Source organism: Merops nubicus, unplaced genomic scaffold (assembly GCF_000691845.1).
Source record: "Merops nubicus isolate BGI_N331 unplaced genomic scaffold, ASM69184v1 scaffold37128, whole genome shotgun sequence".
Classification (NCBI taxonomy): Eukaryota; Metazoa; Chordata; class Aves; order Coraciiformes; family Meropidae; genus Merops; species Merops nubicus.
The window spans coordinates 1-683 of record NW_008624358.1 but is presented as its reverse complement, the minus strand read 5'-3'; the positions used below and the strand labels follow the sequence as shown (position 1 = coordinate 683).

Here is a 683-nt window from a genome sequence, read left to right as displayed (position 1 = left end):
TACCTGCCGCCTCCCCTCGCTCTGGGCAGCTCTATGTATTACGACGAGGATGGGGATCTGGCCCATGAGTTCTACGAGGAGACAATCGTTACCAAGAACGGGAGGAAGCGCGCTAAGCTGAAGAGGATCCACAAGAACCTGATACCTCAGGTAGCGTGCGGAGAAGGGTGGGGGGAAGGTGGTGCTGAAGTGCCACGGTGGTCGCCTGAAGTCCCAGGTTTATTGTCCAGATTCCTGCACATGGGCCTCATTCCTCGGGGCTCGTTCTTGCCGAGAAAGTCAAGACTTGGTGCTCCACTCCCAGCATCTGCTTCTGAGCTGTGGCTCCTGGCTCATAGTTATGCCAACTAGCAAGGATGTGGCAGGTGAGGAAGAGCTAGTGATACCTGGAGGGTGCCCTCCAGCCGCCTTTTCCTGAGGGAAGTGGTGTCCCAGTCCCTCGGAGGTGCCAGGCTGGGGAAGATAGCCCAGCTGAGGGGTTGTTTTGGGGCAAAGAGTGCCAGGCAGCCCTGCACAGCTACAGCATCCCATCACCAAGGGCTTTCCCTTCGGTGCAGGCTGCTGTGTGCGCACAGCCGGTGTCACGTTGCTGCAGAGGGCCAGCCCCTGTTTTCAGGAGTAGCGGCCAGAGCCCCTCCCCTGCTGACAGGAGTGCGCACGTTCCCCGCAGCTGCTCGGCAGTG

At 59.7% G+C, this 683-nt stretch overlaps 1 protein-coding gene across 1 annotated transcript; it reads left to right on the top strand.

Annotated features, from left to right (window-relative positions):
* Window positions 1–33: 33 nt before the first annotated feature.
* Window positions 34–150, top strand: TUSC2 (tumor suppressor candidate 2; the record flags this gene model as incomplete). The annotated part of the gene is made up of 1 exon (XM_008945361.1): window positions 34–150. A coding segment is annotated over exon 1 (117 nt), but the record flags the coding sequence as incomplete, so codon positions are not given.
* Window positions 151–683: the final 533 nt, after the last annotated feature.